At 37.3% G+C, this 21146-nt stretch overlaps 2 protein-coding genes and 1 pseudogene across 7 annotated transcripts; 2 read left to right on the top strand and 1 right to left on the bottom strand.

Annotated features, from left to right (window-relative positions):
• Positions 1–774: 774 nt before the first annotated feature.
• On the top strand, positions 775–3676 carry LOC306888697 (kelch-like protein 42; annotated as a pseudogene). Its single transcript has 5 exons — positions 775–792; positions 895–1041; positions 1126–1827; positions 2695–2965; positions 3333–3676. The product of its transcript is annotated as a kelch-like protein 42 (transcript).
• Positions 3677–4530: 854 nt separating this feature from the next.
• On the top strand, positions 4531–12180 carry LOC306888387 (carnitine O-palmitoyltransferase 1, liver isoform-like). 2 transcript variants are annotated; one of them, XM_079446631.1, is made up of 19 exons: positions 4531–4890; positions 6104–6265; positions 6347–6486; positions 6703–6874; positions 6956–7057; positions 7298–7435; positions 7544–7621; positions 8108–8215; positions 8309–8393; positions 8516–8711; positions 9019–9201; positions 9574–9679; positions 9765–9881; positions 10024–10188; positions 10283–10417; positions 10629–10781; positions 10865–10978; positions 11070–11162; positions 11695–12180. In XM_079446631.1, exons 2-19 carry the CDS (start codon positions 6125–6127, stop codon positions 11776–11778), a joined length of 2310 nt encoding a protein of 769 aa, XP_079302757.1. In that variant the 5' UTR covers positions 4531–4890; positions 6104–6124; the 3' UTR covers positions 11779–12180. The 2 variants fall into 2 exon arrangements, with proteins under 2 accessions (XP_079302757.1, XP_079302758.1); XM_079446632.1 differs by having other exon boundaries at positions 4574–4890; positions 6347–6481; positions 6791–6874.
• Positions 12173–20375, bottom strand: LOC306888388 (selenide, water dikinase 1). Of its 4 annotated transcripts, none has more exons than XM_079446633.1 (9): positions 20088–20375; positions 18509–18767; positions 18325–18428; positions 18125–18232; positions 17133–17287; positions 16973–17063; positions 16794–16893; positions 16501–16713; positions 12173–13221 (listed from the first exon to the last, which is right to left on the bottom strand). In XM_079446633.1, exons 2-9 carry the CDS (start codon positions 18699–18701, stop codon positions 13007–13009), a joined length of 1179 nt encoding a protein of 392 aa, XP_079302759.1. In that variant the 5' UTR covers positions 18702–18767; positions 20088–20375; the 3' UTR covers positions 12173–13006. The 4 variants fall into 4 exon arrangements, with proteins under 4 accessions (XP_079302759.1, XP_079302760.1, XP_079302762.1 ...); XM_079446634.1 differs by having other exon boundaries at positions 19956–20094; XM_079446636.1 differs by having other exon boundaries at positions 20015–20094.
• Positions 20376–21146: the final 771 nt, after the last annotated feature.

Genomic DNA, 21146 nt, shown 5'->3' with positions numbered 1-21146 from the left:
ACTAATGTTAACTTCTATAATTGCTTTGGCTATAGACTCGTCTCTGGTATGTTTCCTTTTGTTCATTTGCTGTGCAGGTATCCATTAATTTTGCTCATTAAAAAAAAATCATGCTGACATTGGTGTGAATGTTGTATTTGAATTTTTAGGAGTAAATTGAGGGTTAAAGGTCTGAGCTGTTATAACAAAGGTTTCGAATTCCATTCCAAGCAATGTTATCGTACAGAAATGTAGATTGTTTTGGGTTTAAACATTTCCACCATAATATGTCATATTAACAAATGTATTTTATGTAAGATAATGCACTTCAAAACACTACTACTGTACCAGTTCAAAAATTAAGAATGTTTTAAACACATAGATCCATATAAAGTATATTAATCAAGCATCATCAATTCCCAACATGGTTCAAGTGTTGTGTAATTCAGTAGACTGAACAGAAAGGCCCACCATATTTAGTTTTCTGCTCTAGCGATTCCCTAAAATAGCTCTACTGCAATTGCTCTGGCACACAGGTGCCATATTGAGCTTTGAAAACAACCATGCATGATCTACCAAAAAAAACCAGGCTGGATTTATCCTCCATCCACCATGGAATGACATGGCCTTGGCTGGGATTGTGAGTCAGGCTTTTTCTCTTTTTTTTTTTTTTTGAATGATAGTATAGAAAAGCTCCAAATGCAAAAATTTTAACTGCATTCAAATTGCAGTAGAAGAGGCATACAAAACCTTTTAAGTCGTACAAGTATCAGAGTATTTTACCTAAATGGGAACATGGCTAATCTATGGCAGGTTGTAGTTGTGGCATTAATGTACTTTTGCACATGGCTGAAAATAAGTTTAGAACAGATACAGAGATGGTTGAGCTTCAAAAGTAGTTTAAACTGAATTCAGTTCAGACAGACAGATTCTGATGCTGTACAAGAGGAGTTTGATAACCTACAGTCAGACGTCTGGAGAACAAATCAAGAGTACAGGACCTATCAACACCAGAGCAATGGACCAATGGTAATGGTGCAAGCCAGCACACATACTTTCCATGTGAGTATCTACAACGGCATACACAAACCACAGAACCTTGACCCACAAACAGGTGATGTCTTGCCTATTGGCACTTACTTCCAGGTGGATCTGGAGAAGCTTGCAGACTGCAGCGAGTATTTCAAGGCTCTTTCCCACTCCTGTATGAGAGAGACGTCTGAACAGCTGGTGCACCTTGAATATGTTCCCTCTCCAGTCTTCCACAACCTTCTATAATTCTGCTTTCTACAGCGGTTCTGTGTTCCTGAAGACCTCCTTGTGGAACACCTACGGGTGAGCACCTACCTGCTTGCTTCCAGGTTCACCAATCGTCTACTGATTGCCCTCTCTCAGGCCTTAACGGAGCGCACCTGCTTGGGCTATCTGCAGCTGGCTGAGGAACTCTGCAGTGAGGAGCTCCAAGAGACTGTGCTAACCTATCTGAGCAAGTATCTACTGGAGCATCCACACCTGAGCAAGGGTTTGGATCCACACCTTAAAGCAGAGCTTCTCAGATTAAGGTCAAATGGAGCTCCACACTTATGCTGCTTGAGGAAAGAGAACTTGACCTCAAGGAATGACCCGGAAACAGATGCTGCAAGAAAGCTCTTAAGACTGGAGGAAGACGGGGATGATGGGAAATGGAGTTCTCTCACAGATCTGCCTTTTTGTGCAGACAAGTGGTGCTTCACCACAATGGTTCTCTATAATTACCTTTATCTCACAGGGGGTTATAGACACCGTGTAAAGAAGGGTTATGAGTTTAAGATGGCATCCTTCCGCTACAACCCTTTTACCAATCAATGGGTATCGATTGATTAAGTTTTGAACATTAGGATAAAGGTCAATATCATTGCCACTGATAGCACACTCACCTACTCTTAAGGTTTCAAGCTGGTCATTAGCTGGTCCAACACTCTTAAAAAAAAAGGTGCTTCAAAAGGTTCTTCAAGTAATGCCATAGAAGAACCATTTGTATTTCCACAAAGAACCAATCAGTCAAAGGCTCTTTAAAGAACCATCTCTTCTTTACCTTTTTATAATCTGAAGAACCTTCTTTCACCACAAAGAATCTTTTGTGAAACAGAAAGGTTCTTTTTGGAACCATTTAGACAAAAAGGTTCTTCTATGGCATCGTGAAGCACCTTTATTTTTAAGAGTGAAGCTGGTTTAAATAGATTCCCAGCTGAATTACAAGCAGGTGGGCACTTAACCGCACCGCGAGACCATCTTGGTCAAGCTGCTTAGGTCTAGTACACCTTTGACCAGTAACATTAGTTCTTCATGTTCCAACCTGATGACCTATAATAGTATAACCTGGAAAATATTGTCCTTTAAAGGGATAGTTCACCCAAAAATGAAAATTCTGTCATTAATTATTCACCCTCATGTTGTTCCAAACCCGTAAGACCTTCGCTCATTTTCGGAACACAAATTAAGATATTTTTGATTAATTATGAGAGCTCTCTGACCCTCCCATAGACAGCAAGGATCCTAACATGATCAAGGTCCAGAACAGACATGAGGGTGAGTAATTATTGACAGAAATGTCTTTTTTGGGTGAACTATCCCTTTAAGGTCTCATTCTCAAACCTCGCATTTCCCAACTGATAGGTATCAGATATGCAAGAATAAAGTCAAAGTTCAAATGTGATTGTCCATGATCCCTCTCAGCACAGGCGTCACTTCAGTGCAGCTGTGTGTGAAGGGAGAATCTTTGCTGTAGGTGGCTGGTATCTGGATTCCCTTGTGACTCCTGACTCCGGCACAGGCGTCTACACCTCTGTAGAGACTTCCAGACTTCCAGTTCTGACAGACTTCCAGTTCAGCTTGTCCCTTTCCCATGATTCCCCACTCACAACCAGCCTGGGATACTGCTTCTATGTACTGGGGAACATCCAGAGAACTGGAGAGAAACTGGTGCTGCGTTACGATACTAGACAAGGTACAGTTTGGTGTGATGTAGCCTAGTGATTAAAGATCTGAGGTGGTAACCGAAAGGTTGTAGGTTCAGACAACATTCAGGGTTGATCCATTAGCTGTTTACATTGAGTTCCTTGGTCAAGATATAAGGTTGCTCAAGGTCGACTATTAGCCTCTGGCTTCGAAGTATGCTAACAGTGAACTTACAGTGTTGTAACGTACATTCAAGTGAAACTTCCAGCAGACAACTCCAGAGAGAAGTCATATGCATGGATAAATCATTTACAAGATCAATAAGATGCATTTAGAAAATATATAGGGTGAATTTCCATTTCATGTTGACTTTAACCTGTCCTTCTCTTTGCCACAGTTCTCTCTCTTCCTCTCAGATTGCTGGTGTGAACTTCTCCCCACACTAACCCGCTCCAGTGCAGACCTCCCCATCTTGCACTTCCTGGGTGCTGCCAATAGTCAGTTGGTTGTAATTGGTGGGAACAATTCTGAAACCATGGTGACATCTTTTTGTGTGGACTCTCAGAAGTGGGGACGTATCAGAGCAATAGAGAACACCACTTTAATTGGCCAGGGCACTGTTCTGCATAACGAGGTCTACATGTCAGGAATGAAGGACAATTCTGTAGTTAAACTGAACCTGCATTCATTGTCCTTCTGTCCACTTCCTTCACTTCCTGTCACCACCTGCTACGAGAGTCTTTTCCACCTCTACTTCTGACCTTCTTCTAATTTAATTGCAACAAAATGTAACAAAATATTTCTCATAAATAAATGTATCAACTTGTATAAAGTAAAGTATTTTGTGAGAACCTGTTATTGTGGCATAATCTTTCTTTGGCATAATTAAAGTTTAGACAGTACACTTTAATTGTACACAATTAGTGGTGCTTGCTAAGATGTGCCCATTACCTTTGTACCTACTTTGATTAAGTTTTTCAGAAATTTTAACTTTTGTACATAATTCTTTCAGAACTATATATGCATTGGACACAAATGATTCCCCAAATCTTGAAGCCTGTTGAGGAGAGGTGTGTTATTACTTTAATCATAATTATTTCACCTGATAATGTGAAACGTGAGGGGGGGGGGGGGGGGGGGTCCCATAAATTTACATTGAAGGAAAAACCAAGCTTTTTCTACTGCCCACATAAGTATAGGAACTTTGAGGTGAGATATTTTAACCTGAAATCACTAATCAACCACCTAAAACCAATCAGAACACATTAGCATACACTTTACAACACTCTGGCATTATGGCAGCAGGTTTTGGACAAGTAAGCACTGCTCACATTTTCTCAACAAAATGTACAAATCCAAATTTCTGCTACTGTCCATCAAGTTCCTTATTATGCAATATTAAAAATGTGTCTTTAAGATGCCTGACCTATTACATAACACACTCACAAGCCGTATTTCAAAGATGTTTTACAAAGACACATCCCTATATGTATATAAAGTCTCTGAGTCTCATACAACAATCATCAGAATGCTCTGGCATGCAGCCGTGGGATATTGCCAGCTGCACTGTTACGATTTGGGCCTGTGTTTGATCATACAGTGTGTTCCGACTGTACAGCCACCAGTTCAACTCTGCCCTGAAAGTATCTAGTTACCCACACACAGAACGAGAGCGAGCATTTATGAGGGCACCTATGTAACAGGTAGTTTACACTCTAAACATTAGAGTGTACAAGAAGAAAGCAAACACTCAGAAAACAGACAACTTGCAAAATAAAGGAAAACAGAGAGGGAGGGAGAGGAGAAAATTTGAGTAGAAGAGAAGACTAGTCACTGAGCTACAGAGTACACGAGGAGTGGACTGAAGGGCACAAGAGTGAAGAACAGTCTGCTTCCTAAAGGACATTCCAGCCCTACTGAAAGAAAATCGTATCTTATTATCCATTGAGTTTCATCTAACTTGCAGTGTTGCAGGTAATGTAAATTCATTATATTTATTATTAAAATCCTTTTGAATCTTTCTGTTTGATAATCTTTCACGATTAAGCTAAATTGAGTTCTGTGTAGCTGCATCAGAGTCTGTCTCGTCTATTTTGTCTCTATAAAATTGTACAGCTTACATTTTTCATCAAAGTACTTCCAAGTATCAATTATTATTTTGGTGATCACAAATATTTTCTTTGTAGTAAATATTTAAGTACTCTTAAAGTTTTACTAAAGTACAATTTTTAAATATGCTTTTCAATGTCATTTTTTATTGCACCACATACTAGTGTTTGAAATTTACATATTGTCTATGTTTATACTGTTATACAGTATGATCCACAAAATTTACATTGTGGCAATATCTGTGTCCGATTTAATATAAAAAGTGTATTTTTAGCAACTTGCATATTCTGTTTTTTTTTTAAATCTCATCTACGCAGTCATGCGTCAGATGTCACGTGTGTTTTGGCCAGTGTTACTGAAACTTCATCACACAAGAGCCCAGCCCTCTCAGAAGTCCTACTATGTTATTTCTGACTATTCAACTTTGCCCCACTTCCTCTGGCTGCAGTCATATGACATGGAAAAAGAAACATAAGCTTGACAGTGTCATAGCATAACTGAACTCTGTGACTTCAGAGGAATACATGTACTAAGTAGATCCATATATAGTTTCTAATAAATGCATTTTTATCATTTATCAGAATCTTATAAGCTAGAAAAGACTTTCAGAAATCTTATTAAAGCATATTCTCTTTGGAGCAATTTGATGTGAAATGGCACAGTGGTGATTGATCTTCTCCAATTCATAAATTTCATGGGATATTTTCAGCTGCAGATCTGGACCTGTCTTTGATCATGCAGTGTGTAAATTTCCCCTGCCAGGTTTCAACCACAAGCCTTCCATAAGGACATACATTTTCTTATTATTATTTAAGCGGTTTAAGACATTTTTAACTCGTTAGTTTAGCTGATGCTTGTATCTACATTGACTTACAATACACTGATCACAGGAACATTGAAGTTAAGTATCATAAATAGCACAATGTTGATAATCCATCAGCATAACCTTTCACTTACTTGCCCAGATATTTCCAACAGGCTACACCAACTGAGCTGAAACGGCATGCAAACACAGGATAAACAGAGTTTGCTAAAGATACTCTATTATGACCTCATTTATTGTGATCTCAATCCTCAGGCTATGCTTTAAGCCTGTATAATGGCAGAGGCTCATCAGGCAGTGGGTTTTCAGTTCACCGTCACACCTGATGGCATTGACCTAAAGTTGAGCCGTGAGGTTCTCAGACACATCTACCTATCTGGAGTGACATCATGGAAGAAACGTGCCATCCGCTTCAAGGTGAATCAATCAATCAATCAATCAGTCTGTCTGTCTATCTCTCTATCTAATGAAAATAATATTTTATTTTATTTTGAACAGAATGGCGTCCTCACAGGTGTGTACCCCGCCAGTCCCTCCAGCTGGTTAATTGTAGTTATTGCAATAATGAGCACCATGTATGCCAGGATCGACCCCTCTATGGGCATGATTGACAGGATCAAGACATCTCTACCTGTGAGGTAACTTACTAACGCATTCATGGAAACTTTAAGTATGGCCATGATGGTTATATATAAACACAGATACATAAATGTGAGCCAGTGTCATGCATGATTAAAGCAGCTTTGAAACAAACAGTCCTAAAGAAAAAAATGTGTAGATGGCCTGAATCAATTTTTTTAATAATTTGTATTTTAATATAGAAAACTTATTTTTATTTATTTTTTCACATCTAGTGAGTTTATGACCGTTCAGACTCAGACGGTGTTGAGTGCCATCCTGTTTGCCACAGGCCTGTGGTTATCATTCATCTTCCTGCTGCAGTACATCCTGAAAGCTCTCCTGTCCTATCACAGCTGGATCTTTGAGTCACATGGCAAAATGAGCTTCTCTACTAAAGTCTGGCTGGTGCGTCTCCCATAAAATAAAACATCTGTATATTGCAGTTTAAAAAGTGGCTAGTTTTATGAATAATTCTGTCTGTTTTAGAGTCTCGTAAAGCTGTTGTCTGGTCAGCGACCATTGCTCTACAGCTTCCAGGCATCTCTGCCCCATCTGCCAGTACCGAGCATTGATGACACAATCAGCAGGGTAAAATATCATCAGCTGTCATGAATATATAATGCTATCAAGAGTTCTGGTTACATTATACCCATTAATCTAAATATAAAAATTCATGTTAATTGTATTATTTATTTATTTTGCATTGTGGGATTAAAAGCACTAGAAATTAAAGGCAATCACCATCCTTTTTTTTTTCTTTCGGAGCATAATACTGCACTCTGTATCGGCTGTTTTCCTTTATAATATTTATTTTCTTCATTGTTTTAGTATCTTGAATCAGTTCGACCTCTTCTGGATGATGCACAATATAAACAGATGGAGATTGTTGCTAATGACTTCAAAAAGGATCCTGCACCCAAACTCCAAAAACACCTCAAACTCAAATCCTGGTGGGCCACAAATTATGTAAGTAAACAAAGCCTGAGATCTTCTACATGGGTGGACTATAAACCCTTGGAACCCCTTTTATGATTGCTGGCAATCTAACAGGCATGTCATTGTGTGTGTTAACAGGTGAGTGATTGGTGGGAGGAGTACATCTACCTGAGAGGACGGGACCCCATCATGGTCAACAGCAACTTCTACACAATGGTGAGCAGACATCTTCACGTGACATATCTCTTTAACAATTAGCCTGTTAGGCAATTAGTCTTTAACCTATCAGACCTTGATATGACCATGAAATGGATGCAGTTTTCATTCCTGTGTTGATATACTTCCTACTGAAACAGGAAGTTGAGGAGGATATATTAAAAAGTATATATATATTTTGGTGGTTTTAGGGTTAGATTGACATTTATGGATTCAAATTTGTCATTTTATTTTTTATTTAATTTTTTCCCAGGTGAAAAAAATTGTATATTTTGAATTGTTATAAGTCTTATTAAAGTTAATTTTGTCAATTTTAAGTAGTATATTAGCATAACATGGAATAAAAGCCACCGAAGTCCACTTTTGATCTCTGAATTCATTTTGAAAGTTAAAAACCTTGACAGGTGGCCTTAAAACAGGTCCAGTTTTTTAATATCCTTATTTATTAAAACGGCCTGTTTTCATTTCTCTCTTTCCATCTGTCAGGATTTGCTCTATGTGATCCCTACCCACAGACAGGCTTCACGAGCAGCAAACGTAGTCCATGCCATGCTGCAGTATCGGCGTAAGCTGGAGCGAGGAGAACTTACCCCGGTACTGACATAAAAACATCCACAGCACTGAATTACCATTAAAAATATAAATATAGGACAATTTCCAATCATGCCCTCTGTTCTCTCTTGTCAGCTGAGAGCTCTTGGGATTGTCCCCATGTGCTCTTTTCAGTACGAGAGGATGTTCAACACCACCCGTATTCCTGGCATTGAGACTGGTAATGACATTTTTCATATATTTTCAGCTTTATATACTACTTGACGATAGGCTTACAGTTTCATGGATTTTTATTTCAAACCATGACATGATGGTTTCTCACACTGATTTGTTTGTGCTCAGATTTCGTGCAGCATCTGAAGGACAGGAAGCACTTGGTTGTGTACCATCGAGGCCGTTTCTTTAAAGTGTGGCTGTACTATGGTGGTCGCCACCTTTGGCCCTCAGAGCTTGAGTTGCAGTTTCAACGTATCCTGGATGACAAGTCTGAACCTCAACCCGGAGAGATCAAGCTCCCTTCACTGACTGCTGGGAACAGGTGAAGATGAGCTCACAATAGTCCTGCAACTGTGTACTAGAACGGGGTCCAAAATGGGGTCCTGGAGGCCTCAAGAGGGTGTTCAAACAGTTTGAAAAGTATGACTTTCTTCTGTGGAACTCATAAGAAGATATTTTGAAGAATGTTGGAAACAAACCATTTTAGTTGCCATTGACTTCCAATACATGGAGAAAAAATACAATGGAAGTCAATGGAAAATTATTCAATTATTGTGTTCCACAAAATAAAGAGCAAAATGAGGGTGAATGAATGTTGAATGAAATCTTTCCCTTTAACACGCATCCAGGGTTCCCTGGGCCAGGGCCCGTTTGAAGTACTTCAGTGAGGGGGTCAACCAGGTGTCTCTGGAGGCCATTGAAACGGCTGCATTTTTTCTGACTCTGGATGATGAAGCACATGGATACGATCCAGAGAATCGGTCCCTAGACCTCTACGCCAAATCTCTACTACATGGAAAGTGTTATGACAGGTAAGAACCAGTGGTATTTCAGTATTATTTGTACATAATTGTTTTATATTTTAGAATATCATTGAATTTTAATGTTCTAGTAATTATGTGCGTTTGTTATTTTTTATAATTTTTAATATTTAGTTTTAGTTTATTTTCCCCTTGATTTAGTAATTTTAGCTCTTTAGGCACTAGTAGTTCATCTAATATTTATATTTTATTTTATCTCAGCTTTATTTAAATTAATGAAAATGTTTATCAATTGTTTAGGTCTCAGTTAATGATAACAACGCTGCAAGCAGCTCTTTTAAGTCTCATTGACAGATACTTATTTTTGGTGACCATGACCAGTCGCACATCTACACACTGAAACACAATTCTCTCGCCTGCCAGGTGGTTTGATAAATCCTTCACTTTGATCGTCTACAAGAATGGTAAAATTGGCGTCAACACTGAGCATTCATGGGCTGACTCCCCAATCATAGGACATATGTGGGAGGTAAACAATGAATAATAATAACTGTAAATATGTCATTTGTAATTAATACTGTAAAAATGAACAAACATTTTAACTTTCTGTTTAGTATGTTTTAGCCACAGACTGTTTCCACCTTGGATATACGGCGGAGGGACATTGTAAAGGAGATATCAACAAAAGCCTGGCACCCCCTACCAGACTACAGTGGGACATCCCAAAAGCAGTATGAATTAACCCTTACATTTTAGTGTTTGAAATGGATTAACATTTAAAAAAAAAAAAATTGGTGTGTGTTTATGTACATTCTGACAACTGCAAGATAATTTCTACACTGGTAACTGATTAAAGTTTCTTATGTTTCTCAGTGCCAGGAGATTATTGAAGGCTCTTACATGGTTGCAAAGAGAATTGCTGATGATGTGGATTTCCACGGCTGCTTGTTTAATGAGTTTGGGAAGGGCCTGATAAAGAAATGCAGAACAAGTCCTGATGCTTTTATCCAGCTGGCACTGCAGCTAGCTCATTACAGGGTACAAGCCACACATATTTACATATAATCCCTCTGAAAAAACGTGTCTGTATATTGTGAACAAACCGTTTAATGAAGGATGTTTGTTGGTGCAGGACAAGGGTGAATTCTGTTTGACTTACGAATCATCCATGACACGCATGTTCCGCGAGGGCCGGACGGAAACCGTGCGCTCATGCACCTGTGAGTCCACGGCGTTTGTAAAAGCAATGGAGGATGAAAGAACCACGGTGAGAGCGATATATACACACACCCAACCCAGGGGTCATATTTGAAAAGTTGGTAACAGAAAACTTTTGTTTTTGCATAATGCTGCATCCACAATAAAAGATTTCAGTATTTTTCAAGACCACCGTTTAACTTTCCAGTGGAACATCGACACTTAAGCAATAGTAAGCTTTGAAAATTTGTATCCATTTTAAACTTTTGCTTGTTTACCAGAATGAGCAAAGGTTAGCGCTCTTCGAGATAGCTGCAGATAAACATCAGAACATGTACCGTCTGGCCATGACAGGAGCCGGGATCGACCGCCATCTCTTCTGCCTCTACATTGTGTCCAAATTAATGGGCATTGACTCACCCTTCCTCAAACAGGTCTGTTTCTTGAGTAGACCTATACAATTCAACATACCTGTTTAATTTTCTCAATAAGTCTCAAAGACACCTTCTTTTGATAGGTTTTGTCAGAGCCCTGGCGTCTCTCCACCAGTCAGACCCCTCAGCAGCAGCTCAATCTCATCGACATTCAGAAGTTTCCCAAATATGTGGGAGCTGGAGGCGGCTTTGGGCCTGTGAGTCCCCCCCTAAGTGACATTGCAACAAGTTTAGTAAATAATAAACCTGATATTTGATCGTTTTTGATTCAAAACTCTTTATATACAGGTTGCTGATGATGGTTATGGTGTTTCTTACATCATTGTCGACGAGAATCTCATTACATTCCACATTTCCAGCAAGTTCTCCAGCCCTGAGACGGTAACGTTAGGAGAATTTCAAACTTTGGCATTTTTCTTAAGTGCCACTTTGTGAATACGTGATCCTATACATGAAACTTTATTGTTGAACACCATTCTTTATCGTTCGGTTTGGTAATTTATCATTTAATTTTTTTTTTTAGATTTCACCTTTTGAACACTTAAGTATAATTTCTTTTAATTTTATTTTATTAAGGTTATACTGGATTGATAATATGGAAGCGAAATATCAAACATACATTCATCATTTGAGCTTAATTATTTGGTTTTTAATTTTATGAAACAAAAACCTGTAATAATTCTTGGAGCTAATGTAATAACCGAACGTTCAGGTGTTTACCAAACTGGGAAAATATAACGATAGAGTTTATGCAAACGTTCATATAAAAAAAATTAAAATTCAGTCATCATTTATTCAACCTCAAATCTTTAAAAACTCATGACTTCCGTGAAAAAAAAATTCTGTTAAAACCATCATTGTGAATGATGATTTAGTATATTACACTTCTGAATCTTTTCCTTTCTGTCCTCAGGACTCGTTCCGTTTTGGGCAGAACATCAGACAGGCCATGCAGGATATAAGAGCTCTATTCAGCCCAAAAGAGAAGAAGATGTGACTCCTAAAAACAGGAAGCTGTAACTTCAAAGCTGACCCAAACCGAAAGCACCAGTTTAAAGATAATAATCTGAACAAACGCCACAAATAGCAACCTGTAGGTTATGTTAGTATTAAATAAACTTGTAAATATATTGTAGTTATTTATAGCAAAAATGAATCAGTGCACTAGATATTTTAGAGCAAAAGGGGAAAAGAAAGTGTAATAATAATAATACTGTACTTAATTGTAAATATTTTAGCATGCACTCGTTGGCAAATGACTGTAAATATTCCATCTGTGCATATTTACTTCTAAAATGTTGAATTTACTGTGCACTTAATTAAACCGAAAAACTACACAAAAAAATCTGGATCTTAACATCCTCCACACACAATCATATACACATTTTTTTCAACAATTAAAAAAAAAAAAAAAAAGGACAAATTTATTGGAGGGGTTTCAAGGCATGTGTATAATGATAAGCAAATACGAGAGCACGAGAAAGTATGACCTTTGTACAGAATATAAAAACAGCTCTACCACAGAACAGAACTAAGGATGTTCATGTGAATATCATGCAATATAAACTGCATCTCCAATGTTTAGCACATTCTTTGAGAAACATCAGCACCGCCATTAAAGGCAGAAGTGCGTTTCCCAAAATACGAGGACTTGATTTATTAGAGAGGTATTACCTTGGATTCCTTCAGTCCAGCGTTTCCACCGAACAGTGAGGGAGGGTTATTTTATCCGACATACGAGGGATAATACAAAAGTAAAAAAGCAATCCTTTCCCGACTCACTCTTCCTCGTCACTGCAGCTTCATTAACTATTGTTTCGAGGCAAAGATTACAATGTGAACTACCACATGGGCTGTGCATACTAAGAGGAAAGGCTAAAACACACCATGGCTAAGTATGAAACCGCAGGTGATGTGCGAGCAGAAGAAATCTGGAAGTAATCAACAGTATCAGAGAAGAATTATACTATTAGTTATTCGTTCTACTTGGAAGCTGCCTCACAATCAGGTGCATGTTCGGTTAATGTAACAGAAAACTATAGACATAAAAAGGCAATCGAATTTTCTTTGTTAAACGTTCTTCTGCTTTATAACCGTGTCCATGTAGAGGAATCTGCCCGAAGGCCAGGGTGGGCAGATGATTTATATATCATTATGCTGATATATTTCAGGTGAGGCTAGACTACACTAGCCATTCGGGCCGCTCAGGGGTCACGGGGTCAGGTTTAAGACGTGGCTCCTGGGGTGGTGTTGACATTCTGTGTGGCCACTTGCGGTGCGACTTCGATGATGCGGGGTTTGTCGATGATGCGTGCCGTACGGTTGCCTTTCTCTACGATGCCGATGATCCACGCCTGGTGACCCTCGCCGTACTTGGGAGATTTGATCTCGGCGCAAAAACGGGCCGCTTGCTCACGTGGAAGACAGATCAACAAACCTCCTACAGAAAAATACAAGAGAAAAGAGCAAAAGAAGCATTTCATTCAGACTGCTGTTTTCTGCAAAGATAAAGTGAATTAAGACCAATTTAACACAGGGATAAAATGCATGTACAGTGGGATCCAAATATCTTGAGAAAAAAACAAATTTTTCCTTATTTTAACTGAAACATAATAAAAACTGAAATAGCTAAAAGAAAAGCCATAGCATGAAGAAAAAAGAATCCTAAAAGTTTCCACATTATGATAAGAACTGAGCATCAAATTAGCATATTAGAATGATTTCTGAAGGATCATGTGACACTGACGACTGGAATAATGATGCTGAAAATTCAGCTTTGCATCACGGGAATAAATAGTAATAAAAAGTAATTATTTTAAATTGCAATAATATTTCACAATATTACAGTTTTACTGCATTTTTGATCAAATAAATGCAGCCTTTTGAAACATGAAATACTTTTTTTTTTAAATATTACCGACACCAAAATTTTGAATGGAACTGTATATATTATAATTACATTACATTTAGTCATTTAGCAGACGCTTTTATCCAAAGCGACTTACAAATGAGGACAATAGAAGCAATCAAAATCAACAAAAGAGCAATGATATGCAAGTGCTATGACAAGTCTCAGTTAGCTTAATGCAGTGCACGTAGCAAGGTTTTCTTTTTAAATTATATAATAAATAAAAAGAAATGGATATAATAGAAAAAGAAAAGAGCAAGCTAGTGTTAGAGGCCTTTTTGCTTTTGTTAATTGTATAATAAATAAAAAGAAAACAAATTGATAGAATACAAAAAGATTAGAATTTTTTTTTTTTTTAAAGAAAACAAGCAGTAAATGAATAGAGTGCAAGTCGGAGCTGAGCAGGTCATTCAACCAGGAGGGAACATTTCATTTAAAAGTCTGTGAAAGTGATTTTGTGCCTCTTTGGGATGGCACAATAAAGCGACATTCACTTGCAGAATTACAAAAATTACAAGTTTTATTCTACAATAATCTTTTTTAGTTGAGTAGACTTTATTTTTGTTTTTCATATATAAAAATGCACATTTTTTATCAATTAGAAAGTAAATAATATTAGATCTTTTTTTCATTTATTATTATTTCATCATGTATTAGCTCCTGTTATCTAATTAATTTATCATTTGAATATAGTGTTTTTCCTACTGCATGGAAGCAAGCCATCGTTTCTCCTATTTTTAAATCTGGGGATCATTTTGAGGTTAGTAAGACCTATCAGCATATTGCCAGTAGTCTCAAAGGTTGCAGAAAAGATAGTTCTTGAACAGCAGACATCTTAATACAGCTAAGGTTGGTTTACACTGTATGCAATTTGGTTTCAGAGTAAATTATTCTACTGGAACAGCTACTTTACATTTAATAGAGCAAATAAAATCTAAGCTTGATAAAGGTGGAACAGCTGGTGCTATATTTTTAGATCTGCGTAAAGCCTTTGACACAGTTAATCACAATGTTCTCCTTTCTAAATTATCCAAGTTCCAATTTTCATCTGGGGCTTTAGCATGGATTTCTTCATATTTATCAAATAGTAGTAGTAGCCCTTTATTTATTATTAACAACAATGTGTAAAAATTAAAGGGGTTCATTCCAATAATTTGGGTGAACCCCAAGGATCAGTATTAGGCCCTTTATTATTTAGTCTACACATTAATGATCTCCCACAGCAGTGTGAAGGGATGCAAGTGCAAATGTATGCTGATGATACTGTTATTTTTATACACGCAAGAACAGCAGTGTTAGCAGCTGAAAAGCTAAATGTTGCTATGGAAAGGATTTCACAGTGGTTAGAGCAATCGTTTCTTAACTTGAACATTGGTATAACAAAAGGGATGTTTTTCTCTAAAATGAATGCATGTCCTTCTAAAGCAGATATTTTTTTATAAATGGTGATAAGATATATATTGTTACTGAGTTTAATTATCTTGGTTTAACTCTGGATCCAAATCTCAGTTTTAAAAAAAACATGTAAAGAAACTGATAAGGAGGACTACAAAATATAACTTGATAAACTTCAGACAAATTAGACAATTTCTACCCACTGATGTCTTATGCATGCTACAATCTTTTCTCATCTGTCATATTGTCTGTCATGTTGGGGTCAGGCAGGAGAAACTGTTATTAAACCTTTAAAATCTCTTTACAAACACACTTTAAAACTCTGGACAAAAAGCCTAAGCAATATCACCACTGTAGGGTCTTGGAGAAATACATTTTTTGAGCTTTGATAATTTGTGTTTTTTCAAATTTGTGTATGGTATATAAAACTTTAAATGGTTTGGCCCCTTCAGTACCTTGTGGTTTTGCGCATTTTCGCTCTACAGTCTCGGTGAGATCTACTAGATCATCATCAATTAGTGACTGTGTTGTTCCTTTTCGTCCTTAACGCCTTTGGGTTATCGTCTTTCTCAGTGAAAGCTATTATTCATTGGAACACTCTACAAGAAGATGTAAGGATGTGCACATCTATTGAAATGTTTAAACTAAAATCATATTTAAAGTAAACTCAAATCTGTAAACACTGATACGGCCGTGGTCTAATTGAAAATCGTTTTAACTGTTCTTTCTTGGCTCTGATAGGATGTGTATAAGTATCTCAGTACTGAATGTGTTTGTTGTTCTGTTTTTTTATGTTCATTTGTGTTTGATTATCTGCCAAGGGACTGCGAATGAAAACTGGCCACTGGCTAAATTCGGCACAATGCATGAAATGTAAACATTTATGTTAAAATTGCACATGGTCCCTTTTTTCAAATAAAGAAAAATAATGTATAAAATGTGGAAAATTCATTTAAAATAAATTAAAAACATTTTTAAAAAGAATGTTTTTTCACATAAATTGTTTAAATGATTTGTTATTTTTATTTTATTTTATTTTTGTACATATAAAATGCATACGCTTTCTATTCAATTAGAAATTAAATTGTAGTTTATTTTAAATGTATTATTTCATTATAAAACAATTATCATGTATAAAATGTAGAAAATTCATTTAAAAGAAACAGAAAATTTTCGTTTTTTTCTACGTTGTTTTTTAAATTGATTTGATTTTTTTTAATTGCTTATTATTTTTGTTTGTCATATATAAAATGCATGAGATTTTTTTTTTTTTACTAGAATTTTAAATTACATTAGATTTTTTTCCAGTTGTTATTATTTATTTTATTTCATTATTCAGTTTTCATCATGGTGTATAAAATTCATTACATAAATTACTAGCGTTTTTAAAGGTGCGACAAAGGTCTGATCTTATACCTGAGGTCTCTGGGCAGGTGCCGTGCATAAGGCCAAACATGTTCCCGCAAGCTTTGCTGACAGCTGCCATCTTGGCGAGAACCGGCAAGTTGTGAATGACGAAGGACACCTCTGTACGCTGCTGCCGGGCCAGATTCTGAGCGTGCCCCAGGATCCCGAACCCTGTGATGTCAGTTGCTGCGTGTGCATTGAAGGTGTGCATCAGCCCGGCCGCTGGACAGAGAGACACAGATAAAGGTCAAACGTTTGAGCCTGTTATTTATGAGCCCCACACACGTCCATCACATACTGACCTGTTCTGTTGAGTCGAGCCATGTTCAGCATGGCCTCCTGATAAGCCAGTTCAACATCCTCCTGAGTGACGACCAACTTTATCTTATTCCATTTCTCTGGCTGAGACCAAAAGAAAGATGGCAAGAGTTAAACACTGTCCAAACTATAATATGAAACTACAAATGTCTAAAACACTCACAATGTCCAGCCATTGGTGCACTGCGACCGCCACTTGTGTTCCTAGAGGTTTGGTAAGAACCAGCACATCCCCTGGTACTGCATTATCTGGCCTATAAACACACGCACAAAGTTAGAGGAATGGACAGAAACAAATGACTAGAGTATATAGAATGACTTACATAATGAACTCATTAGGTTGGCACACTGTTGTGGCCACGCCTCCCAGGACTATCCAAGGATTGATAACAGTCTGACCTCCTGTAACGGAGGTTCCCGCCTCCTCAGATGCATCCTTAAACCCCTGGATGATCAGAGGCATGACCTTATCACGTTCCTAAAAAACACACACACAATGTGATTTCTGTTTTGGATGCCTGTTTCATCACAAAATTCAACATTTTTAACCCTGTAAAGCCTGACAAAATCTTATTTATTTTTTAACAGCTTATTGAACCTTTGGACGAAATATGCAAACTAATATGTTTTTTGTTGTTTTATAGTTTTTAAAGTATCATATTTGATATATCAGGCCTTATGGCTCATACATTATTTTACAGTAAGAATATGGAGATCATACTTGAGGAAAAACAACAGTTAAGTTTTATTCAGAGGCCCAAAGTTAGCAGAAATATGCAATTTGGTGCAGATGCTAATAATTTATATGGCCAAAAAATAAAGCTTGTAATGTAAATCAATGAGATATAATAGTACAAAAAATATATATAAATGTCAGTTGCTGCTCTCTCTTATATTTAAGTGCTTAGTTTTATAATCAAAGCTCTTTCAGTTTTATTGTGAGCAGGACAAATATCTGTCATCATGCAGTGCAAAACAATCACGATTGAGATTTGAAAAAATAAACATTCCTCAAAAACCTGATGAATCATATTTGATACTCACATTTTAACATTTTTCTCAAAAATTCTTTTTCACAGTAAAATGATATATGAACCACAACCTGAAGGTGAATGTTTTACATCCAATTCAGAGGTCTTAGAAATGGGCTTTAAATATTGTATGCATTTAAAAGGTTGAAGGACTAGTTCACCCAAAAGCTCTCCTTTACTCACAGGTGAAATGAAGACCGCTTGTATTTTTAGGTGAACTTTGCTTGTATATATAGGCCAGTTTCACATCTCATTAGCACTAAAGGCTTTTTCCTCCGTCTCACCTTCTCTGTGAGTTTGTTGCTGACACCAAGAAGCATCAGCATGTTATCGCACTCCGTTACTCCCATGGCATACAGATCACTCAGCACATTGGCACAAGCAATTCTCCCCTAGAAACCAAGAGAAATCATAGAGAAAAAAACATCAGATTGTGACAAATTTTCAGCTCATGATGCATTTGATCTTTTATGGCATTCTTTACCATCATATATGGGTCGTCCACTATGGGGTAGATATAGTCTGTGGTCTGCACAAGTGACAAGCCTCCGTGTCTCAACGGAATCACACAGGTGTCCATACCAATGCCTGTTTTAAATAAACATTGGTATGCCTTTAAAAATCTTAAAAAGCTTCATTTGCAGCTGTGAGTGTGTGTAGTTATGTACCTAGTCTGGGCATTACAGCCCCGAGGAACTGCTCATCTTCCTGATAATGGTTTTCCTGCAGGGATTCTAGAAGTTTCTGGAGAACATCTTGAGGGACTTTGCAGCCCATTCCCTTGAGCTCTGTGAAGCGTGTTAGTCTGAAGTTCTTGTCGAGTTCATAACTCTCCGGGTTAAAAGATTCCCGCACCGACATGTTTAAAAAACCTCACTGACACACGTAATAGCCAACACACCACCTTCACACTATGGTAATGACAATCTGAAGAAGAAATAAACAAACATTAAAGTGTGTAAAGGGATACAAAATTATGACATTAAGTGCAAACAAGTCATAATAATAAATATAGCATAAAACACTCTGCTGTTTTGACTCTAATTATTGTAAAAGGATGCACATTGTGTACAAATGTCTTTGCAGTGATGCTCTGTTCAACCTGGGGCCTGTTTCATAAAACAAGCTCACCAAATAAGCCAGGTTTATTTCATTTAGTCTGACGTATTGTCAGTTGATTTGGTACAAAATAAGTCAGACTAACTAAAATAAGCCTGGCTTGTGTGTTAAACTTGTTTTATGGAACAGCCCAGCTTTGTTTACATGGCCACATGTTTCTGTTTAACTGTCCAGCTCATTACTGCATATAGAACAAAAAACCCAAACATATTTATTTCCTGGGATAATTAATGTGTTGTTTAAAAAATAGATTATGTAATTCATTTCTATGGGCAAATAAGTGGTTTTGGGTTCTTGGAATTCTATAGTTCTATAGGCGCGCGCTCTCTGTCCAAAACATATTCTTCTTTGTGAGTCGGTTCGTTTGAAGTGAACCGGTTTAAAAACGACTCGTTTTAGCCATCATCCAAAACTCTTCGCGCAAATGTTTTGATTGAGCACATCAAATATATTACATGTATAATATAACATGGCTATTCAAAAACTAGCTAATATAGTAAAGAGAGCAAAACATACCTATAGTGTACTTTAAAATACAAAAAAATCTAAGGAGTTATATTGCTTCTGTTTTTCATCCATTTTATTATGCTGGATTACCAATATAAGCGAAAAATAAGGGCGTGTCTTTATAGAGTTGCATTTATGAATGCAAAGATAAAAAAACAACAACAATATCACTAACATCTCAATCAAATACAATTGACTCGTTTGAACGAGTCATTAAAAAGAATCAAATGAACGATTCCCTCGAGAATCACTCAAAACCGCTGCAACGCAAAGCCTGCATTTCATCGCATCTTATATACAATATAACTCATGCATGTTATGAAGAAAACGTTTATAGGGTAAAATGAATCAAATAAATAAGAGAAGTAAGCCGGCCGAAGTGTTTATAAAAATGTCGGCGGTGGAAAAAATTAACCCTTAAAGCGCCCGCGCCATGATTGCAGTGTGCACAACAGAGTAATAATATAACATTAAAATTATTTGGCGCACTTTACACAAATTCCGCTGATTATGTCTTCTACTGGAATAATTAAGACAGCTCTCCTCACAAGTAATGCATTGTGGCAAAGTTACATTCGTGTCCCATTTCCCCTTTAATTGTGCTGTTCAGTTTGTGCTTACCGGTTTCGCTCGATACAAGAGACGCGACGCTCCCGCAATGCACCGCGCGCAGAAAGGGCGCCTGGAAAATGTGCCTGCATAGACTTACACTGAATCCAATACCCTACTTCTCGAGGAACAGCACCATATTCATGATGCGTACGAGATTACATTAACAGCTCAGGTGATTATATGTCCCTTCCGGGCAACAATGCGAGCTAATAAGGCTTCTAAAGAGATATTTTAATAAAAAAAGTCGAAATTCTAGTGGGGTCCTTCTTTCCCGCGTGACGTCATCACCTCCCCTTTAAAGGAGATCTGAGTGTGGCAACAAAAAATGTGCACATTAGTTTGTACCTTTAAACTTCCTGTGCTCATTTTTGCCTTTGCTTTATAAATGATCAGTTTAGTGATGATAAGTGTTTCATTGTGCATTTCTGTGTAGATTCTACATGCACATATACTAATTTTAAGCCCCTTTTCACAGTTTAATGAAAGAAATTGAACAATATCGATACAAATTTGTCAACAAAGAAGCAGTCAAAATCAAAAAAGTTAAAAATGTGTTTCCCTTTTCTGTTCTTTATTTGTTTGTCTATCTACATCTATCAGTGTGAGGTTAAAAAGCAGAAAACTTATTATTTTTTTGAATATAGATACTGTAAGTATAGTATGCTTATAGCTTTAATAGACTATAACTTGTGGAACTTTATTCATTGAGAGGTTTAAACTTTAAAAATGTTCATTCAAAAGTAGTTGTAAATGTAATAAAATGATGATGTAATGGTTCTGTTTACCTGCTCACTTTATGGAAAATTTAACTACCACTACACTGTAAAAGTCGTGACGTATTGTCAAGTATGGTGACCCATACTCGAAATTGGTGCTCTGCGTTTAACCCATCCAAGTGCACACACACAGCAGTGAGTAGTGAACAAATGCACACACACACGCACACACACACCCGGAGCAGTGGGCAGCCATGCTGCGGCGCCCGGGGAGCAATTGGGGGTTCGGTGCCTTGCTCAAGGGCACCTCAGTCGTGGTATTGAGGGTGGAGAGAGCGCTGGACATTCACTC

Source organism: Barbus barbus, assembly GCF_936440315.1.
Source record: "Barbus barbus genome assembly, chromosome: 22".
In the NCBI taxonomy this organism is placed as follows: domain Eukaryota; kingdom Metazoa; phylum Chordata; class Actinopteri; order Cypriniformes; family Cyprinidae; genus Barbus; species Barbus barbus.
This window is presented reverse-complemented; position numbering and strand designations above follow the sequence as displayed.

Coding starts and splice junctions, on each gene's coding strand:
- LOC306888388 (XM_079446633.1), bottom strand. CDS start 18,701: ATGTCGGTGCGGGAATCTTTTAACCCGGAGAGTTATGAACTCGACAAG. Junction 18,429..18,508: donor GGCTGTAATGCCCAGACTAG/GTACATAACTAC, acceptor TATTTAAAACAG/GCATTGGTATGGACACCTGT. Junction 17,064..17,132: donor CAACCTAATGAGTTCATTAT/GTAAGTCATTCT, acceptor GTGTGTTTATAG/GCCAGATAATGCAGTACCAG.
- LOC306888387 (XM_079446631.1), top strand. CDS start 6,125: ATGGCAGAGGCTCATCAGGCAGTGGGTTTTCAGTTCACCGTCACACCT. Junction 6,487..6,702: donor AAGACATCTCTACCTGTGAG/GTAACTTACTAA, acceptor TTTCACATCTAG/TGAGTTTATGACCGTTCAGA. Junction 9,882..10,023: donor AGTGGGACATCCCAAAAGCA/GTATGAATTAAC, acceptor TATGTTTCTCAG/TGCCAGGAGATTATTGAAGG.